This window comes from Periplaneta americana, chromosome 16 (assembly GCF_040183065.1).
Source record: "Periplaneta americana isolate PAMFEO1 chromosome 16, P.americana_PAMFEO1_priV1, whole genome shotgun sequence".
Classification (NCBI taxonomy): Eukaryota; Metazoa; Arthropoda; class Insecta; order Blattodea; family Blattidae; genus Periplaneta; species Periplaneta americana.
Genome location: NC_091132.1, coordinates 165,683,661 through 165,702,539, shown reverse-complemented (window position 1 = coordinate 165,702,539; position 18,879 = coordinate 165,683,661). Strand labels below are relative to the sequence as shown.

Sequence of the window (18,879 nt, the reverse complement as noted above, 5' to 3'; positions counted from 1 at the left end):
TGATTTTTATTTTCAATTCAGATTTGATGTTGGAGTAGAAGATAGGGGCGCGCTTCCCTACAAGGGCAGTTGCATTTCCTCTAAGTTAGAGCCAGTTTAGATGAAGTCACGGTATGTTTGGATCTCTAATATTTTACTCCGACGGAATGAAAATTCGGCTACCTTTCCTTTACATATATCTTTATAAAACACTTTCCGGTGTATCAATCTTTAACTATTTCGGTGCACATGCGTCGATCCCCTCCGACCTCCTACTTGAATGCTCGAGGGGAGGGGGATGGTAGTGGGAAGGACAGTCGGAACGCGGTGCCAATTGGAGAGTTGGCCTGATGCGGGTCGTTAAGAGGGCAGAATCAACTGAGTTGGAGAGATCAACCAACCGAAACTTGACCTTTGGTATGTTATGAGTATACACCGGAAACTTGGAGATTGTGATTGTGAGATGGGTTATGTGTGGGCTTAGAGATTTTAACAGATATGTAAAAGAGGACTGTCGCTGAATAAGATAATCTTGTTATTTATTCGTGGAAGTTTGCTGTTGATTCTATTTAAGAGAAAGATTATAATATAGGGAGATATTCTTGTTACTTATTGATGGAAGTTTGCTGTTGATTCTATTTAAGAGAAAGATTATAATATAGGGTGATATTCTTGTTACTTATTGATGGAAGTTTGCTGTTGATTCTATTTAAGAGAAAGATTATAATATAGGGAGATATTCTTGTTACGTATTGATGGAAGTTTGCTGTTAATTCTATTTGAAAGAAAGATTATAATACTGGGAGATACTCTTGTTACTTATTGATGGAAGTTTGCTGTTAATTCTATTTGAAAGAAATATTATAATACTGGGAGATATTCTTGTTACTTATTGATGGAAGTTTGCTGTTAATTCTATTTGAAAGAAAGATTATGATATAGGGATATATTCTTGTTACGTATTGATGGAAGTTTGCTTTAATTCTATTTAAGAGAAAGATTATAATATACGGAGATATTCTTGTTACTTATTGATGGAAGTTTGCTGTTGATTCTATTTAAGAGAAAGATTATAATATAGGGAGATATTCTTGTTACGTATTGATGGAAGTTTGCTGTTGATTCTATTTAAGAGAAAGATTATAATATAGGGAGATATTCTTGTTACTTATTGATGGAAGTTTGCTTTAATTCTATTTAAGAGAAAGATTATAATATAGGGAGATATTCTTGTTACTTATTGACGGAAGTTTGCTGTTGATTCTATTTAAGAGAAAGATTATAATATAGGGAGATATTCTTGTTACGTATTGATGGAAGTTTGCTCTTAATTCTATTTGAAAGAAAGATTATAATACTGGGAGATACTCTTGTTACTTATTGATGGAAGTTTGCTGTTAATTCTATTTGAAAGAAAGATTATAATACTGGGAGATATTCTTGTTACTTATTGATGGAAGTTTGCTGTTAATTCTACTAGAAAGAAAGATTATAATACTGGGAGATATGCTTGTTACTTATTGATGGAAGTTTGCTGTTAATTCTATTTAAGAGAAAGATTATAGTATGGAGAGATATTCTTGTTACTTATTGATGGAAGTTTGCTGTTAATTCTATTTAAGACAAAGATTAAAATAAAAGGGGATATTCTTGTTACTAATTGTTGAAAGTTTGCTGCTAATTATATTTAAGAGAAGTTATAATAAAGGGAGATATTGTAATTTTTGGGTATTCTTTTTCCTGAATTTATTTGTTTTCAAAGATTCCTCAGTTAAACACTTGTGTAGTAAGGGACCGTTACAATGTGTGTCTTAATCGAAAATTAGGGGTTAGAAATTATTGAGAATAGGATACATGTTTATGTGACCTTTTTGATTAATACACACACACACCTAAACTAGGCTCTAATCATAAGAGAAATAGCACTGTCCCTATAAGGAAGCACGCCCCAAGATAGTCCTTGGGAGTAACCGATGTTCATGTTGTGTGTAAACTAGACACATAAATATGTCATAAAACTCCTTGTAAAGTCAGATTATTAAAGATAATTATGACAATCAGTGGTATTTGTAACACAAATTCCTAAATCATACTTCACTAAAAATAACCTCTGGGTGAATATAATAGTAACTCCACAAACAATGAGGCAGGCAGCGGTCTGCATATATATTTACTATTAAATATGCTGTTGTTTAATTTTAGAGATATGATTAATCAATAATTAATACTATATTAAATCAAATGTACTGGATTGAAACAAACTTTTATCCTATATGGTTCATAGACCTATCCAAACTCTGTTTTTGCAATTTCACGTAACTTTCCTAATGGCACTTAATGTCTTCCCCCAAGGCACAGAATGAATTACCTAGAACTATCAGAATCACTTATGACAGCAATTACATTTAGAATTCTTCTCGCCCCTGTGCAGCTGTTCATGACTTGTTGCCTTACAAACATCGAAAAACACTTCCCACAGACGTCGCATTTTAAAGGTATCTCCATTGTCCATAGGCGTTCATGGATTTTTAGACTTCTATTCGCCAAGAAACATATACGACAAAAATCGCATTCAAAAGGCTTATCGCCTGAATGCAAAAGTTCACGATTTTAGGCTCCAGGAATAAAACATATATCACACAAAATACATTTGAAAAACGGAGCATTTAAAAGGATTCTTGACTGTGTGCAGTAGATCTTGTCTTCTTAGGATAGTCGACTAAGAGAAACAGCACAATCAACGCTTTTCAAAGGTTTCTCGCGTGAGTGCAAGGTATCATGTCTTTTTAAATTACTCGAATCAGAGAAACATTTGCCACAAACATCACATTTAAAAGGTTTCTCGCTTGTATGACTGCGTTGATGTCTATTTAGAGAACTCGAATCCCAGAAAAACTTACCACAAACATAGCACTTGAAACGTTTAGTGGCTGTGTGGACGCGTACATGTCTTTTTAGGCAATTTGAATTCGAGAAACACTTGCCACAAACATCGCATTTCCAAACTATCTCGCCTGTGTGCAAGCGTTCATGATTTTTCAGGCTACCCGAATGCGAGAAACTCATACCACAGACATCACATCGGAAAGGTTTGTCGTTTGTGTGAATGTTTTGATGGTTTTTTAATGAATTCGAATCCGCAAAACATTTACCAGACACATCGCATTGAAAAGGTTTCTCGCCATTGTGTAGGAGTACATGCCTTTTAACATTACTCGACTTAGAGAAACATTTTCCACAAATATCACATTTGAAAGGTTTTTCGCCTGTGTGCAGACGTTCGTGCTTTCTTAGACTACTGGCCTCCGAGAAACACTTACCACAAACATCACATCTCAAAGGTGTCTCGCTTCGGTGCAGGAGTTCATGTCTTCTTAGATTACTTGACACCGAGAAAAACTTACCACAAACATCGCAATTCCAAACTTTCTCGCCTGTGTGCAAGCGTTCATGGGTTTTCAAGCTACCCGAAAGAGAGAAACTCATACCACAGACATAACATTTGAAAGGTTTCTCGCGTGTGTGAATGTTTTGATGGTTTTTTAAGGAATTCGAATCCACAAAACATTTACAACAAACATCGCATTGGAAAGGTTTCTCGCCACTGTGCAGGAGTGCATGCCTTTTTAAATTACTCGACTTCGAGAAACATTTCCCACAAACATCACATTTGAAAGGTTTCTCGCCTGTGTGCAGATATTCGTGCTTTCTTAGACTACTGGCCTCCGAGAAACACTTACCACAAACATCACATATCAAAGGTGTCTCGCTTCGGTGCTGAAGTTCATGTCTTTTTAGATTACTTGACACCGAGAAAAACTTACCACAAACATCACATTTGAAAGGCTTCTCGCCTGTGTGCAGACGTTCGTGCTTTCTTAGATTACTGGCATCCGAGAAACACTTATCGCAAACATCACATCTGAAAGGTGTCTCGCTTCGGTGCAGGAGTTCATGTCTTCTTAGATTACTTGACGCAGAGAACAACTTACCACAAACATCACATTTGAAACGTTTGCCACGTATGTGCAGGGATTCATGCCTTTTTGCAGTACTTCGGTTCGTGAAAAACTTACCACAAATATCGCATTTGAAAGGTTTCTGGACAGAGTGAATGTGTTTATGGAATTTCAGGCTACGTGAAAAAGAGAAAACCATACCACAAACATCACATCCGAAAGGCTTCTCGCCAGTGTGCACGCGTTCATGCTGTCTTAGATTACTGGAATCGGAGAAACACTTCCCACAAACAGCACATTTGAAAATCTTCTCACCTGTGTGCAGGCGTTCATGGCTTCTTAGATTAGACACCTCCGAGAAAGACTTACCACAGACAGCACATTTGAAAGGTTTTTCGCCTGTGTGCAGGCGTTCATGACTTTTTAGACTACCAGACTGCGAAAAACTCTTATTACAAACATGGCATTTGTAAGGTTTCTCGCCTGTATGAAGGCGTTTATGCCTGTTTACACTACCCCTATGCGAGAAACACTTACCACAAACATCGCATTGGTAAGATTTCTTGACCACAAATGAATTCGTCTTTAATTTTGCCGTAGTTGAGAACCGCTTTTTAGATATTTGGAATTGCCACTCCTTATCTTCAAGAATTCGGATATGTTTTCCTGAGAAACCTGAAGTCTTGGGAATATCATGTAAATTGTCGTTCTCTTCATGTGGAACACCATCAGATTCTGAAGATATATCACTCCCATCGTGAACTGCAAGCCTGACAAAAATATACTATCAGTCAATAGAATAGTCGCAACAAATGTACATTACAGTGTTGAACATTGAAACCAAAGCAAACCTATTTCACCAAAACGTACGTTACCATTAGAGATACATTGTTGTAAACAATTCATGAGTTGTGTTGGAAGTATTAAAATCGACTCAACTTTCTAGTACTGACCTATACAACAAAATTTATGTGAAACTTATAATTTTTGTCAACTCTTGGTTCGCTTTCTTTTTCATAAGAAATCGCTGTCTAAAGTCACCTGCTGGTTTGGGTCAACTTGCACACAATTTTTGTTTTAAAAACAGGTAAGAAATAAAAATGTTATGTTTTATTTAACGACGCTCGCAACTGCAGAGTTTATATCAGCGTCGCCGGATGTGCCGGAATTTTGTCCCACAGGAATTCTTTTACATGCCAGTAAATCTACTGACATGAGCCTGTCGCATTTAAGCACACTTAAATGCCATTGACCTGGCTCGGGATCGAACCCGCAACCTTGGACATAGAAGGCCAGCGTCCTACCAACTCGCCAACCAGGTCGATGGTAAGAAATAAATGTTTGCAGGTGCTTAAAAGTGAATGAAATTATGTTTTCACGTTACAGTTGCATCGAAGATTACGCTACACAAAAAAAAGAAATCATGAACCTCTGCTTTGTCGTATTTGAACACCAATGTGCTATGAAAGAGTAATGGAACAGAGAAAACTTCTCTCCGGCACCGGGGTGTGAACCCGGGTTTTCAGCTCTAGGTGCTGATCCTTTATCCACTAAGTCACACCGGATATCCATCACGGTGTTGGACAGAATCGTCTCAGGTTTAAGTTCTAACTCTTGGGTTCCCTCTAGTGGCCGCCCTCTTCACTACATCATAGATGTCTATGAACGTAGGATTGAAGTCCACATATGTGTTGAGGTGCACTCGTTATGAGTGACTAGTTGGCCGGGATCCGACGGAATAAGCGCCGTCTTAAATCACGAAGTGATTTACGCATATCATATCCCGGTGCCAGAGAGAATTTTTCTCTCTTCCATTAGTCTTTCATCGTACGATGACGCAGAACATCTGCATGGAAATATCATATGTACTTCGGTACATTAAAAAAAATAATAATAATAAAAATAACAAATGTGCTGTTTGTGCGATTGTTTCTACAATTCGGGTTGCAATGTGGTATACCATATGTTATACCATAATCTTATACGTAGTGTATAAAAAATGTATAGTTTGTCTTCGCACTTTGAAATTAGGAAACCTTTTTGCTTGTTGCGATGCAGTACAACATGTTTAGCTAAAAACACATCAAACTCTGCAATTGTTTCCAAACAATGTATGAAGTTGCCATTACTTGCTGAGCAAAATTTTTCTTCAGATCAACACAGTGGAAGTCCTCGAACTGAGTGACATTTCACTACAGCGAGCGACAATTGTTTGAAGCATTTTATGCTAATATTCTTTGCGTGACTGAAAATATTCAATCAGTTTTCAGTCCACTCTTTCTACTGTTTTTCTTGTAGGTATAATGCAAGCACAGTCTAGTAAATACAGTCACGAAGTTCAATACGAAGGGAATATGCATCCATAGATAATTGCTAACCAGTAGGATTGCTACTACCGCATTATCACAGACAATGCTAAATATTACCGGCACAGTCTATTGTTCCCAATACTCTCAACAACTCAAGTTTCGTCAATGTGTATACTAAACATACATATATATCCAATATTCAAATAAGTGAATCCGGATTTTGAAAAATATGTTACTGGACCTGCATATTGTGTTTTTGATGTTTCAAAATTCGATTCGACATTTTCCACACACACACATTGCACCGTAATCTTTAGTAGCTTCATTGATCACCCATTTAGCAGGATCTGAACTTAATTTAAACCCATCATCTGTGAATGGTCCACACCTGTGGAGTAACGGTCAGCACGTCTGGCTGCAAAACCAGGTGGCACGGGTTCGAATCCCTGTTGGGGCAAGTTACCTGGTTGAGGCTTTTTCCGGGGTTTTCCCTCAACCCAATACGAGCAAATGCTGGGTAACTTTCGGTGCTGGACCCCGGACTCATTTCACCGGCATTATCACCTTCATATCATTCAGACGCTAAATAACCTAGATGTTGATACAGCGTCGTAAAATAACCCAATAAAAAAATCTGTGAATGGGCCTTTTTTTTATTCGTTCTGTTCTCGTTTTATTTTTATTTTGCGTACAGATTATTATTTTTTTTTTTTGGTCTTACAGAAGTATCTGTTATAGTTACCATTGATTATTAATGGAGAAAAATTCGCGTTCGCGCATCAGGGATCGAACTTGGGTCCCCGATTCTATGTACCAGGTGCTCTGATCACTGAGCTATGCCGAGGCTCAATGCATTGCACTCGATCGAATCTTTGTCCTTTGGTATTTTCCCTCAGTGGCTTTACTCCACGGACTTTACTTTCTTTTTATTGTGTATAATCTTTAGTTTTTTTATTTAAGTCCAGTTTTTGTTTTTCAATTTGTTCAATGAGTATTATTCGTATTTATTTGCTTTTAAATTATTTTATATGTAAGTTTTTTGCGTGCTTTAGTTATTTTATCTTAATGATTATTTAATTTATTATTCATTCGCAGTAATAAGTTTTGTAGATTTATGGGAATTTGATTTGGTAATTTTGATTTATTATTGGGAAAGATTGGAGAAAGCTGGGTTTGCAGGGAAAGACCTGCCCTTGGGCAGTTCACTATCAGTGAATGAATGAGTTACTATTGCTTATTAATGGAGAAAAATTCAACATACACAGAGTGTTTCCGGGCTAGTGTTACAAACTTTTAGGTATGATGCGAAAGGGCACATGTATCAATTTGAGATAAAGAGCCCTGGTCCGGAAATGACTGAGTCGAAAGTTATAAGCAAAAATAGTTGTGTGGAAATGAAATAATTTTATTCCTCTGTACACCTTATTTATGTGTATTTATCTGTAAATCTTACACATACTGTATTCATCTGACGTTGTTTACATTGTCTACTTACAGTATTCACTCAGTGCGCTGTCTGAGGGGTGGGGACAGGAAACTACACTAAAGCAATGCAGATAGCGTAATGTGTAACGGACATGGTCGGTCCTGATATGCACGTCTGTAGACAGCAGTGTATGTGTACAAGTTGCAGTCGACCAGTCCTAGTGAAATGGAGGAATACACGAGAGCAGAATATGCACACCTGATTTTCGAATACGGATGAGCCAATGGGAACAGTAGACAAGCTTACAGATTGTATCAGGCCAAATTCCTACGTAGGAGACATCAGGCCCATACTATCTTTCCACGAATGTTCCTGAGGTTAAGGGAAGGAAGGCATGTGGTGCCAAATTGCAATTTCATTTCCACACAACTATTTTAGCTTATAACTTTCGACTGAGTCATTTCCGGACCAGGGTTCCTTATCTCTCATTGATACATGTGGCCTTCCCCATCATCGCTGAAAGTTTGCAACACCAGCCCGGAAACACCCTGTATATGGACATATATTAAATCAACTGTCGTCACACAACGTGTGCATCAGTTGAGTGACTTGGTGGCCGGGATTACACAGTATATACACTGTTGTGTGAATGATCTACGTAAAGATTAATTTTTGGCCCTACTGGGTTATCTGTAAATGCCAAAGGAGAAAGATTCGATCCAGTGCTGTGGATGGAGTCTCGCCGTAGCTCAGTGGTTAGAGCAACTAGTACGTAGAACCAGAGACCATGGTACGATCCCTGGCAATGAAGTGAATTTTTGTTCCATTAATAACCAATAGTAACTCATTCACTCATTGATAGTGAACTGCCCAAGGGCAGGTCTTTCACTGCAAACCCAGCTTTCTCCAATCTTTCCTATTTTCTGCCCTTCTCTTTGTCTCCCCATATGATCCATATATCTTAATGTCGTCTATCATCTGATATATATTCTTCTGCCACGATCTCTTCTCCGTTTACCATTCCTTCCAATGCATCTTTCAGAAGGCAGTTTCTTCTCAACCAGCGACCCAGCCAATTCCTTTCCCTTTTTCTGATCAGTTTCAGCATCATTCTTTCTTCATCCATTTTGTCCAACACAACTTCGCTTCTTATTCTATTTGTCCATTTTACACGCTCCATCGTTCTCCATATCTACATTTCATATGCTTCTATTCGCTTCTCTTCACTTCGTTGTAATGTCCATGTTTCTGCCCCATACAATGCCACAATCCATACAAACCACTTCACTAGCCTCTTCCTTAGATCTTTCACCAGATGTCTGCAGAAGATGCTCCTTTTCCTATTAAAAGCTTCCTTTGCCAGAACTATTCCTCTTTTGACTTTTTGGCAGGAGCTCATGTTACTTCTTATAGTACACCTCAAGTAGGTGAAGCTGTTCACTTGCTCTACTGCCTCATTTAGAATCCGCAAATTTCCCTTCTTTAATTTTCTTCCTATGCTCATGATCTTCGTCTCGTTGGCATTTATTTTAATTCCATATTGCTCACAGTTGTCATTTAGCTCTAGTAGCATATCCCTTAGTATCTCTCCTCTTCTGCTAACAACGCCATATCGTAAGCAAATCTTATGCATTTTATTATTCTTCCTCCTATTATCACACTTCCTATGTTCTGGAAGCAGTTCTTCACTAAATGTTCCAAGTAGATGTTGAACAGGGTAGGTGATAAAGGGCATCCTTGACGTACTCCTCTTCCTATTTCAATAGCTACTATAACAGGTAATTCTGTAGGACCATACTACACTCCCATTCTTTGCTCAAAATGTCCTCCATTTAGTGCAACACAAATTTGACATCTCACAAGATTTTTGAGGAGTGTTTTCCAATGTTCCACCAATCTCGTCTAATTTCTGTTCCGACAAAACATGGCATTCTGTTTTTTTTTTTATTGAACCTGTCCGCATGAACTTCTTATAAAGTTTTATTGTACTGGCAGCTGGAACAGGTCTCACTGGAAAATTTTCTCGAAATTTACGTCTTGTCGCCGCACAAGATTTTCGTTTAATGTGTGTGTCTAATGGTCGATATTTAACAGCGAAGTCATTCTGCTTCTTGCTCCCCAATATTTATATGTAAGGTCCACAAAATTTCTACAGATTTTTAGATGTTCCATGTCCATGGCATCTTCTTTATTGCACAATAAATATTTAGCAGAGTCCAATAAGCCGATTCGATGTAGATGATTTGCAAGACAGTCATGACCAGTAATCAGTCTGAACATGGCCACAGCAGATTTTCGTGGTAGATCAGGAATGGATTTTAAATATTGTAGTAAATTGTTCCATCTTGAATTTTGATGTTCACATGGAGAATTAGTGTGGTAATTCCTGGTAATTTTCCTTTTGGTAACTCGTTTTATGGACTCATATGAAAAAATGTAGTTCTTCTTTACGTATATTTTAGTTCCTTTCTTGGCGAACCACCAGCTTTGCCATTATCATATATTCCACAAAGGGTTGGGAGCCATTGGAGAACTAAGGTCTTATTTATTCGAATCTGCCTTAACATACAAAGAATTTCCTTAATTTTTTCTGATTTAGCAAAAGTAGTTGTACTAACTGCAGCTTTGGAATCAGATAAGAGAAATATATTTTGCATTTCTGTAACCAAGGAAAAACATTTTGGAGAGCTGCATAAATAGCTTCAAGTTCATCATCAAAAACTGTTGTACATTTGCCGACATTTTTATAAAATGAAAAATATAGACAAGTAACACCTGCTCCAGCTCCTTTATCCAGATTAATGAGTGAGCCATCTAAGTAGATTTTTTTATTTTACTTGGTTATTTAACGACGCTGTATCAACTACGAGGTTATTTAGCATTTATGGAATTGATGATAGCGAGATGATATTTGGCGAGATGAGGCCGAGGATTCGCCATAGATTACCTGACATTTACCTTATAGTTGGCGAAAACCTCGGAAAAAACCCAACCAGGTAGTCAGCCCACGCATGAATCCAACCCACGACAGAGCGCAACTCCGGATCGGCAGGCAAGCGCCTTAGCCACCTAAGATACACCGGTGGCTGTCTATGTAGATATATAACCAATCATGCTGTGGATATCTTGTGTTAATAGTCTGAAGAGTAACGGATTTTGCTATTTCTGGGTGAGTATCACTTTTGTGGCAGATTTCACCTAGATCGAGGTGACAATTCACTGTGAAATTATTTATTGGATTATGCTGAAGTATTATATTTTCTTTTCCAGTTCATATTTCTAAATTTTCCATAACCTTCACGACTTCCTGTATGAATCCATTTTGCGTCCTTAGCGTAGATGTGGAGTTATATCTGTTCCATTTGTCAGAATTTCGAAATCGTCTTAATTTTTCATAAGTTACAAGGCTTGAGTTTCAAGATCTAAGAACTTGAAATGTAAGTGGAGTCGACAACGAACTTTTTGCAATCCAACGGGATAACATAACAAAGAGGTCATGTAATGGTGCATCACCATTAAAAAAACTGATACAAACAAAGAGATGGAAACGGTCAATCGATTTCTATTCCTTGTACTGTATTAGATTGGATCTTCCTGGTAGAGGATTTGAATGGCAGGCAGACAAAAGTAAGATCCCAACACAACAGCATATTCTAGAGAATCTATCATAATTATTGAACATTAATACAGATATCCCATAATAAAGTAAAAACAAACAAGTATATATATATATATATATATATATAATATATATATATATATATAAATAAAAACACAATACATATTCCCAGTTTTGGCACTATTCCAAATCAGTTATATATTCTTGTATTGCAAGAAAGTATACTGATCATATATTTTTCATTTAATATTAAGAAAGCCACAAATAAAATAGTTGTCGTTGTGTGTATAGAAATTTATATTCCTTTCTATCTATAATTCTTACAGGCTATTGTATGGAATGTTGTATGTTAAAGATGCACCATGCAATTCCATTTATTTTGTTATATATAATTATTTGTAAGTTTTAGAAATTGAGTTCCACATATCTTTTTGATACACTGTATGTTTATGTATGATCATGATAAGTGTAGCTTCTTTTATCATCATATTGTGCTCCCCCATTGTAAATCGTTCTATCTGTACCTATGATTAAGTGAATCACTTTTTCTGTATCATGTACACCAAGTTCATCTTAATGTGATTTTTACTATCAAACAGCCTCATGGTCTAGTGGTCAAGAGCTTCTGGCTATAGTTCACGAGGTCCCGGGTTCGATTCCCGGTTAGAGCACAGGAATTTTTCCTTAAAGGGGATTATTCCTGTGTTCGTCCATGGTCTGGAATTTAGGTTGAGTTTAGATTTAAGACCTCTCCTGGCACTAGATTATCATAATCATCTTATCACATCATCGGGGTAATGTAACTCTGCCTTCCAGGCGCCCCAACCTCAGAAGTGGGTTACAATTAAGCCACAGCCAGGAGAGAAGATCAGAAATGTCGAAAAGACAACCTGGTGGCATTAGATTAATATATATATATATATATATATATATATATATATATATATTGCAAATAAAGTTGTCAAGATGTATTTTTATACATAAAACTCGAACCAATCTCAAAGTCTCCACAATTTTTAACATAAACATTTTATTGCAACAAAATAATCTATATTTGATTCGAAATCAGAAGATGCTGAGGTAAATAATTATGTTTTAATTGTTATGTAAGACTTCTCCCTTGAATCAGTCTCTAATCCCATTTTTTTAGTAAGTTATTTTACGATGCTTTATCAACATCTTAGGATATTTAGCGTCAGAATGAGATGAAGGTGATAATGCCAGTAAAATAAGTCCAGGACAGATAGTCACCCAGCATTTCCTCACATTGGGTTGTAGAAAACCACGGAAAAAACCTCAACCAGGTAACTTGCCCGACCAGGAATCGAACTCGGGCCACCTGGTTTCGCGGCCAGACGCCCTAACCTTTACACCACAGGTGTGGACTAATCCTGTTTCCTGCACCATGAATTTGTTAAAATATTGCTCACTAGTCCTAAGTGTGCGGTATTGAAATTGAGAGAAAGGGAGCCATGCTCACACACTGAAGGACAACATGATGGAAATATTAGTGATCCTAACGCGATTCAGATGCGAAAATAAAAGTGAATTGATGCAGTGGGTGGTACACTTGAAAATACACTGCACAGTATACTCACCTCTCAGGAAACACTTCATCCTCTTCTAAAGGTACTTCCTCTTTCAGTTCCTGCTGAACTCTGTCCACATCGGACAAATCTTCCTGGAAAAGTGAGTAAATAATAAAGACATGGTCATCTGGTTTATCAGTTTCCTAAGTCAGAGACATAATTTTTGAAACCTCATGAACCCAATCTCAACTATCAGTAAGGATGTAACGATTTCTATACAAAATCGAATTAGTTCCCACAAACTGCATTGAAATAAATTCTTCATGTATTATTTTAATCCAGGCTATATGCCAGTATTGAAACGCATTGCAATCAAGTCTCAACCTTGAAAATATGTCCATGTGATGTATAATTATACTGCAAAATACGTAACCAAAATTTGGTACAATATTTGAAGCAAATCAACAGTAAAAAATATATTTACTGACGTTTACTTGATACATCGTTGTTGAAAGTTTTATGTCCTAAAAGTGCAAACTTTCTAACACAACTTGTTTTTCAGATAAGATAGCAGAAAACAAAAATTTTAATTCCACACATTCAAATTGGCCTTCTTTACTATAACTATAAAATAATATATAATACAGATAGTTCCACTGGACTGAGAAGATTCACGTCTCGAAATGGATTGAGGTATGGAACCTGAAATTTGCTGTCATTGTGGGAGTTTGTAAATTATTACGAAAACAATTTCGTGAGAGATAAAGAAAGTTATGCCACATGAAAGTCTGTAATAAACTATGTTAATGCTGATTTTATAAATGTTAGTCCAGAAAAATATAAGAAACTACTCTGAAAGGAGTATAATATACTATGAATCAAGTTGAGAATGAACAGCAAATGAACTACACAACAGTGTTACGTATTTTCACAGATTTGTTTTTAACAAAATAAACCCAAACAGTTATAATCATAGATGTATTATTATTATTATTATTATTATTATTATTATTATTATTATTATTATCGTTATCGTCATCATCATCATCATTATTATCATTATTATTATTATTATTATTATTATTATTATTATTATTATTATTATTATTCCAAATCTCCTGCAAGTTTTGGATAAACCTATCTATCAGCTAGAACCTATCGATGAATGTCAAGCAAAGTAATTCCTAGAGCAATAGTAGCAAGGAAAAATTTGACCATCCTCACGGACTAGTGGTCAGAGCTTCTGACTATAGTTCATGAGGACCCGGGTTCGATTCCCGGTAAGAACACAGGTCCTTTTTACTTAAAGGAGAAAGTTCCTATGTTCGTTCATGGTCTGGCTTACGTTTAAGAACTTCCTGACAATTTATAATCATATCATTTTTATTTTAGTAGGTTATTTTACGATGCTTTATCAACATCTCAGGTTATTTAGCGTCTGAATGAGATGAAGGTGATAATGCCGGTGAAATGAGTCCGTGGTTCAACACCGAAAGTTACCCAGTATTTGCTCATATTTGGTTGAGGGAAAACCCCGGAAAAAAACCTCAACCAGGTAACTTGCCCCAACCGGGAATCGAACCCGGGCCACCTGGTTTCGCGGTCAGACGCGCTGAATGTTACTCCACAGGTGTGGACCATAATCATCATCATCATCATCATCATCATCATCATCGGGGCAGTATAATTCCACTTTCCAAGTGCCCTGATCTCAAAAGTGGGTTACAATTAAGGCATTGCCAGGACAGATATCAAATGACAACCTGTTGGCATTGGGTGGTGGTGGTGGTGGGGGGGGGAAATATTAATATAGTTAAAATGAAATCCTGTCCTTACTCTTCCTCCATATATATTTCAGATAATTCTTTGTTAATTAGCAGAAAAATATATTTGCGAATTATTATTCTATTTCAAATCTAAAAATGAAAGCCGTCCGAGTTTGTAAACTATTGGAAACAAAAACACAATTAATATTGCACACTGTTAATGTTTTTTATATAATTAAAAGTTCACTACCCGTATATCTGTATACTGACAGTGCACAACTTACATCAACTTCAGATTTCACGAATGCAAAGCTCATAGGCACTGGAGAGTCTTCAACCTTTATCTCCGATTTCACTTCGCAACTGTCGTCCATGCATTCTGCTTTCATGCCTGTCGCTTCCAGATGCGATAACTTCCCTTCCTACAGAACATAAAGACATCATGAATTATGTGATATTAATGATATTAATTTGTTTTGAAATATTTGTAATATCCGTCAATCTGGTTCTGTGTGACCGTTATTTGCTAACTCTCCACGCAGGCAACAACCTAGAAAATAAAATTGAACCCAAAAGGGCAACAAGATCTTAGAAACACACGCAATGACTGATAATGGGCCAGGTTAACACCTCAATTGGGATGCAAGAGAGGCTCTTTCCCAGAATTACACCTAGAGGCAATAAGGCGAGACTGCAGAGAAGGTATGCTGTGTTCAAAACATGAAAAGAAAAAATAAAATGTGTTTCGCTGCCATCTTTGAGATGACGGTCTCTAGGTGAAAGAATGCTTCAAGGTGTATCAAACTAAGAAAAATCTTAAGATAATGTGGACTTCATATTATTATTTTAAGAAGCTCAATTGCTATTACGTGATTTTTTTAAAACTTAATAAAATATTCAAGCGAGTTAAAGTCATTTTAATAAACTACCCACATTTTTCTCCTTCACCCTCTTAAATTTCCGGCGTCCCTGCACTACCGCCCAGTTTAAATTCACATTGTCAGCTAGGGCTCAAAAGAGATTCCTACAGACATTAACAACTTCAAATTTAACGAAATTATTAAATATTGAAATTATATGCAGAACAAAGATAGTTCTTTTTCTTAAGTCGGTAGGCTATATCAAAGAAATGCAACATCCTGAGAGTTGAGCTCAGAGTTTTACAACAGACTGCTGTACTTAAAAGAGGCCATGTGATTAAGGAAACATAACAGACATTTTTCTTTATCACAAATAAACGGCAATTTATACTTAGAAAAGGTAGAAAAATTCAAATATCTTGGAGCACCAGTAGCAAATATAAATGATAGTCGAGGGGAAATTAAACGCAGAATAAATATGGAAAATGCTGGCTATTATTCAGTTGAGAGACTTTTGTTATCCAGTCTGCTTTCAAAAGTACACTGGTGGCCATAATTCTGGAAACTTTTTGTTTTTGTACTGAATTATTATAACATCTGCATTCTTTCATAGATTTATACAATTGAAAATGTTACTCATGACTGATTCGTTAATTATGGGGTTATAATAAAGGTATTATATTAAATCCTGAATATTTTAACAATAAATAATCATTTCTATGTGGGAAATTATGTTCTTGTCGTTTAGAAGAGTTCCTTTGATCTTTCAATGCTAATCGACAAATCTGCCTCACATCTCTTGGACTTACTTTAGGTTTTCTACCAGTCCTAAGTGTTCCTTTACAGGATTTTGTGGATTTGTACTTCTGCCATACCTTCTGGATGCCAGACACTGTAGCACCATTACCAAGTTTTCTTGCAATTTCCTCGAATGTGTAGCCTTCTTCTCGAAGCGTGACTGCCCTAGAAGGTGTCTAGTCCTTTCGTGGATCCATTGTGATAAAATGATCAATAAAATTTGTTGTAAAGCAATCAGATGTTAACCTAACGAAATCTTAAGTCAGACTAATGATAGAAACACACTAGTAATGTCCACATTTTATGCTAACAGTGCTCAACAATGCTTCTACCGATGAACAATAATCTTAAAATCAAAAATGGACCAGTTTTTATTACAGTAAATAATGGGAAATTATAATGAAATCTGAAATTAATATTTAGATCTTAAACGACAAGAACATAATTTCCCACATAGTAATGATTATTTATTGTTAAAATATTCAGGATTTAATATAATACCTTGATTATAACCCCATAATTAACGAAACAGTCATGAGTAACATTTTCAATTGTATAAATCTGTGAATCAAAGCAGATGTTATAATAATTCAGTACAAAAACAAAAAGTTTCCAGAATTATGGCCACCAGTGTACTCAAATTTAAAATTTATAATGCATTTATATTACCAGTTGTTCTGTATGGTTGCGAAACTTGCACTCTCACTTTGAGATAGGAAAAGAGGTTAAGGGTGTTTGAGAATAAGGTGCTTAGGAAAATATTTGGGGTTAAGAGAGATGAAGTTACAGGAGAATGAAGTTACAGGATAATGAAGTTCTAACCCATGATCTATCAATTTCTTCTAAAATTTTGAGTACCACCATCTTCATAACGCTGTAACTTTCGTGAAATTTTGTGCCATTCAAATTTTCAAAATGTTCGTTTTTTAAATTGTTAACATATCTATCTGACTCGAAATAGTATTCGAGCAGTTCCAGATATAACAATTCTACGTCGAAAGTTTTGCCATTTTGTATTGCAACTTGTGAAACATTAAAACTTTAAAGACGGAAATTTCTAACACTAAATTTAATTATAACTTCACTCATTCGTTAGGCTAAATATGCTTGGTGAGCTATAAAAATCATTCAATGAACAAGTAAATAAATTAATGAATCATTGAAACCTTAGTGAGGCTTGGTGAAACCAGCCCTGAATGTACTACACTTTTTCTCAGGGCTCCCTAAAAGAATGTGACACATATTAAAAGCAATTGTATTTTGCTCGTAGGTTGCTACACTCGATCTGTGGCCTCTTTTCGCAAACATCCCTAATCACGAAATAAAATGTCACTTTCAACAGTTGTATTGTAAATAACTATCGTGTTGAAAACACAACTTCCTATAAATCTCATACATATTATGTAGATTAAATGTGTGAGCCTAAATATAGACTTTAATTCAACAGAAAAGCATATAGATTACATCAATCATTACTTACTTACTTACAAATGGCTTTTAAGGAACCCGAAGGTTCATTGCCGCCCTCACATAAGCCCGCCAGCGGTCCCTATCCTGTGCAAGATTAATCCAGTCTCTATCATCATACCCCACCTCCCTCAAATCCATTTTAATATTATCCTCCCACCTACGTCTCGGCCTTCCTAAAGGTCTTTTTCCCTCCGGTCTCCCAACTAACACTCTATATGCATTTCTGGATTCGCCCATACGTGCTACATGCCCTGCCCATCTCAAACGTCTGGATTTAATGTTCCTAATTATGTCAGGTGAAGAATACAATGAGTGCAGTTCTGTGTTATGTAACTTTCTCCATTCTCCTGTAACTTCATCCCTCTTAGCCCCAAATATTTTCCTAAGCACCTCATTCTCAAACACCCTTAACCTATGTTCCTCTCTCGGAGTGAGAGTCCAAGTTTCACAACCATACAGAAGAACCGGTAATATAACTGTTTTATAAATTCTAACTTTCAGATTTTTGGACAGCAGACTGGATGATAAGAGCTTCTCAACCGAATGATAACATGCATTTCCCATATTTATTCTGTGTTTAATTTCCTCCCGAGTGTCATTTATATTTGTTACTGTTGCTCCAAGGTATTTGAATTTTTCCACCTCTTCGAAGGATAAATCTCCAATTTTTATATTTCCATTTCGTACAATATTCTGGTCACGAGACATAATCATATACTTAGTCTTTTCGGGATTTACTTCCAAACCGATCGCTCTACTTGCTTCAAGTAGAATTTCCGTGTTTTCCCTAATCGTTTGTGTATTTTCTCCTAACATATTCACGTCATCCGCATAGACAAGAAGCTGATGTAACCCGTTAAATTCCAAACCCTGTCTGTTATCCTGAACTTTCCTAATGGCATATTCTAGAGCGAAGTTAAAAAGTAAAGGTGATAGTGCATCTCCCCGCTTTAGCCCGCAGTGAATTGGAAAAGCATCAGATAGAAACTGACCTATACGGACTCTGCTGTATGTTTCACTGAGACACATTTTAATTAATACATCAATCATTATTAAGCGATATTCAAAATGGCAAAATTAGGCGCCTCATTATTCATATTAAGATATAGTATCTTGCTAGAAATAATTGTATTTCATTTAAGGAATTTTCTTCAAAACCTAAAC

At 36.3% G+C, this 18,879-nt stretch overlaps 1 protein-coding gene across 2 annotated transcripts in view; it reads right to left on the bottom strand.

Moving 5' to 3' along the window:
• Positions 1-18,879, bottom strand: part of LOC138691781 (zinc finger protein 493-like) — a 75,731-nt gene that overhangs the window by 43,377 nt on the left and 13,475 nt on the right. Inside the window, exons 4-6 of one of the 2 annotated variants that reach the window (XM_069814162.1) lie at positions 14,872-15,009; positions 12,891-12,973; positions 987-4,708 (exon numbers count right to left, since the gene is read on the bottom strand). In XM_069814162.1, the coding sequence (XP_069670263.1) occupies positions 2,686-4,708; positions 12,891-12,973; positions 14,872-15,009 (2,244 nt within the window). In that variant the 3' untranslated portion in view covers positions 987-2,685. Of the gene's footprint in view, positions 1-986; positions 4,709-12,890; positions 12,974-14,871; positions 15,010-18,879 lie in introns of those variants that run through there. The other variant, XM_069814168.1, reaches the window with a different exon arrangement.